Consider the following 4,179-nt stretch of genomic DNA (forward strand, 5'->3'; position numbering starts at 1 on the left):
GTAAGACACTTTTTGTTTTTACTGCCCATCGAAATTACATTTATAAATAGAAAAAAGATCGGTTGAATTAAAAAAAAAAGCGCTATGCAACATAAACTTTTAAAAAAAGTAATTACATCAAAAACACTGCATGAACTGCAAATAAATAATGTCGGACAACATAAACATGGTGTAATTCACATTTCTAACTTGTGTGGCAATTCAGAAAGTTACAGTGACAAAGGTTTTGCAAAATAATGTAACATCGGCAGTGCCGTATAGTACAAGGCATTGTTGGCATAGTTTCTTTAAGACTGTATTTCTTTTTTACAGTTACAATATATGTCTATATATATATATTTATATTTCTTCCCTAACAAATAATAATATGTAAAGACTGAGCTATTCTCGGAGATGCACCTGGGCCGGGTGATCGCGTTCCAGAGTTTGGAGTGATCCATAATCACATTATGCGCTTTTTAAAAGAATAACTAATCTGCCAGCAGGCTCCAGACTTGATACCTCATAATTAAGGCCTTGTCAACCACTTGGTCCTTGATTTCATTTGCTATTTTTTAAAAAATCCAGTTAAACGTCACATACGTAAACACCTATCAAAGTCCTATCAAACTCCACGGGGACTTTTTTTCTTTTTAAATATAATCAGTAGCTCAAAAAAGATAAAGTAAGTCAGTGTAAAACAACAGACAGAGTGCAGTCAGCAAATATCCACGGCAACATACTTAGAATAATTTTTTGTGCAGATTATTTAAATGATGCATCGGTCTTTACAGTGAATAATACAAGTTTTACAAAATCCAAAAAGTAGTACTTGTTGTATTACAGAGTCTGAGATGGGCTTTCCAGTGTGTGAACACTAACTTCACAGCCTGTCAGTCTGCAACTGATATATAAACACTCCTCATACAGTCCGGGGCGCCGTACTGAATAAAAACACTACTTCTCTTTATTTGCAGTGTGGTGGTTGTGTGTCGGCCAGAGCGTTACATTTAGCACAGTCAATCAGTCTGTGTGTGCACATGAAAGCTCTCAGTACATGACTCGTCCTACTCCTTGGCCTCGTGCTCTAACTCTGACTGGGCCTCGCTGCCTCGGCCCAGCTGCTCTTCGATCTTGATGGAGAAGATGGTGTTGTTGGTCTGCGTGCTCTCCTCCATCTCCTTCAGCAGCTCTCCGCTCTCCCTGAAGTCCGTCAGCTCTTCCTCGAAGGCCGGGCTGCTGCTGCTGCTGCTGCTGCTGGTGTTGGTGTTGCCTGCGGTGCTGTTGTTGTTACTGGGTTCCTTCAGCCCCTTGGCTGGGTGATTGACGTAGAAGCGCTGGTTCTGGAAGAACTTGATGATGGTGAGCTTGGGGAGGTCCAGCTGAGCCGACAGGGTGTGGATGGCCTCCTCGTCGGGGTACAGACCCACATCCTGGATGAAGCTCTGCAGGATGCCCAGAGCTTCCAGAGAGATCTTCCCTCCGCTGGTACGGGATTTGATGCTCCCTCCGCGGCTGACCTCGTCCTCCGTCTCGGCCGGAGAAGCGGTGGAAGGCTGGCGGGGCGGCAACCGGGGGCCGGTGGGTGGCTGCTGTAGCTGCAAGGGCTGCTGGGACAAAAGGGGTTGGGAGGGGTGCTGGAGAGACAGGGAGGGCTGGTGCTGCTGTTGTGACTGGGGCGGCTGAGCCTGCAGTGAGAAGAAAAAAAAAGAAAAGAAAAGGGAAGAGAAAGGAGACGGGGATGTTATCAGTGAACACTTATCGGCGCATTAATAAGGCCTTTCATTAAAATCAATTGAGTTGTGAGGAAAAATGGGCCCACTGTGTATAGAACAGGCATCTGGTTGAAGGAATTTTCCATGTAATATCTCATTGAATGTAATCAGTTCTGCAGATATGACTTTTTTTTTTTTGGTGGTGGTGGTGGGAGATTGTGTCTCATTGTGGGGGTAGAGGCAACAGCAACACACACACACACACACACACACACAGAGAAACTGAAAAGACACAATCAGCCCTACACACAGTGGGAATTCACAGGGAAACTGGCCTCTCTATTATAGCCTCTGCTGCTTATCAGGCTCTATTGCCAGGCAGTGATAAACAAGCTCCCTGTGCACAATTCATGTTACGATGGTCTGGCTGATTTGCCGCAGTGTGAGAATGCTATCGATGGCTTTCACTCTGCCGTCAGGATCCCGTTAGTGTAAACACATGACACATTACTCGTAAAATGTCTCATTGTGTGGTTGGAGAGGGAGTGAGTGGGCAACTCGTGTTCCCTATTGACCCCGCAAAATGGGTGCTCTTTTATTTTCATTTCTGAGTCAGACACTGTAGAATAGGTGTTTCATAATGAAGTTTGCAAAACAGCACTTTGCACACACTCTGTTTGCCAGATGCATAAATGTACCCAAAGATGTGATTTTACAGCACCGATATACAGAGCTATGATAGTTCTTGTTGAGCTAATGTGAGCTAATTTGGCTAATGTGTCGTGTTAGTGAAGGACTGGCACAAAATTAAAAAACACTAGTCTCTTATGGACGCAATAAAACGGCACCATTAAATAAGAAATAATCCTATTTTATCAATCTACAAGCATTTGTGTTTGCATGCAAAGTAAAACTCCCTCATTCCATATCTGCTGCTGGAATTGATTTGTAAGAGAAATCCTATTACCTTATTTATATCCAGTAAATGGCAGCCTTTGTGAAACACTGGCCATGTCTCCAAGTAACCAAATAACTAATCAAGTACTCAGCTGTGGCTCAGACTTTTAATAGAAGAATTATTGTACTTCATTAAGATATTTTGACCGTTAACCGAGGCTCTGTGTTATTTTCCATTCATCTACCAGATGTCTTTTATAAAGCAGCTCTGTTAAATAAGTTCAGGCTAATGATATCTTTGAAAAAAGGGAAAAAAAAAAAAAAAAAAAAAAAGAGGCTTTGCTGAAAAGTAGGAACTTTTAAGTGTTGCTGTGTTTCTAATTACCAAGAGTTCATAAAAACTCTTAAGTGTTGTTTATTACATAATGCCTGGAAAATTAGTTAAGATTAAATGAAAAAGGGGGAAATTTTTATTTATTTATTTCTTTTTGAAAACAGCAGTTTAGAAAATGTAAGTAACATATGCTCAAATACAGAGAGGAGAGTTTCTCACCTGTGCTTCATATATATATTAAATTACGGCTGCAACTAAAGATTACTGTCATCATCCATCAACTTATAATCTTTAAAATGTCAGAAACAGTTAAAAACATAAAGTTGATGTCTTTGAATTGCTGGTTTTGACCAACAGTAAAAAAAAAAACACAAATATATTCACTTTACTATCAAATAAGACAAAGAAAAGTCATTATTGAGACGCTGGGACAGTGGAGGCTTTCTCTTTTTGACTAAAACTTGACTTCCTGTCGATCAGCTGATCAATTAATAGACTATTGATTTCAGCTCCAACATGAATCACAGAGTTAGGGTGAATGTATATGTGTGTGTGTGCATGCATAGTCCATAGTTATTCTCTTTTTTTGCATTTATGTCCATTTTTATTCAAGTCACACCTACGAAAACCTCTTTAGACGTGACTCCTGAGCTCTCTGCGGCTCTTCATCAGGACAGACGCCTGCGTGCTGTCTCACCTGTAGCTGCTCGGTAGAGATGTGCATCAGGTGCGTCGGCCGCTCGCTGTGGTGGCTGCTGTCCCGCGCTGCTCTCCTGCTCGTAGATGGCGTCGCGCTCCATCTGGGAAAGGCTCAGGAAGCGCCGGATCATGGAGAGGTTCTCCCAGAGCGTCCGGTTCTCCGGAGACGGATCCTCCTTCCAGCGGAGCAGCTCACACAGCCAACCCTGGAGATATGAGAGAGAGAGAGAGAGAGAGAGAGAGAGAGAGAGAGAGAGAGAGAGAGAGAGGAGATGAGAGAGAGAGAGAGAGAGAGAGAGAGAGAGAGAGAGAGAGAGAGAGAGAGAGAGAGAGAGAGAGAGAGAGAGAGAGAGAGAGAGAGAGAGAGAGAGAGAGAGAGAGAGAGAGAGAGAGAGAGGTCAGCAAAGCAGGTTTACAGACTGAATGTGTTGTAATTAGTTTCTTGGATGTAAAGATGTATTTAAAAGGTGTTTAAAGGTATTTTTAGGCCACATGATGTAAAAACTGGTTCACACAATCACATCCTGATTCATCTAAGAGGAGAACCAGATTATA

General features: G+C 42.3%; 1 protein-coding gene across 1 annotated transcript; it reads right to left on the reverse strand.

Annotated features, from left to right (window-relative positions):
- Positions 1–816: 816 nt before the first annotated feature.
- LOC128366669 (DNA-binding protein SATB1-like) lies at positions 817–3,828 on the reverse strand. The gene is made up of 2 exons (XM_053327421.1): positions 3,623–3,828; positions 817–1,667 (listed from the first exon to the last, which is right to left on the reverse strand). The coding sequence occupies exons 1-2, from the start codon at positions 3,647–3,649 to the stop codon at positions 1,047–1,049; spliced, it is 648 nt and encodes a 215-aa protein (XP_053183396.1). The 5' UTR covers positions 3,650–3,828; the 3' UTR covers positions 817–1,046.
- Between the last annotated feature and the right edge of the window lie 351 nt (positions 3,829–4,179).

The sequence above is a fragment of the Scomber japonicus genome, chromosome 10 (assembly GCF_027409825.1).
Source record: "Scomber japonicus isolate fScoJap1 chromosome 10, fScoJap1.pri, whole genome shotgun sequence".
Classification (NCBI taxonomy): domain Eukaryota; kingdom Metazoa; phylum Chordata; class Actinopteri; order Scombriformes; family Scombridae; genus Scomber; species Scomber japonicus.

Coding starts and splice junctions, on each gene's coding strand:
- LOC128366669 (XM_053327421.1), bottom strand. CDS start 3,649: ATGCACATCTCTACCGAGCAGCTACAG. Junction 1,668..3,622: donor TCTCTACCGAGCAGCTACAG/GTGAGACAGCAC, acceptor TTCTCACTGCAG/GCTCAGCCGCCCCAGTCACA.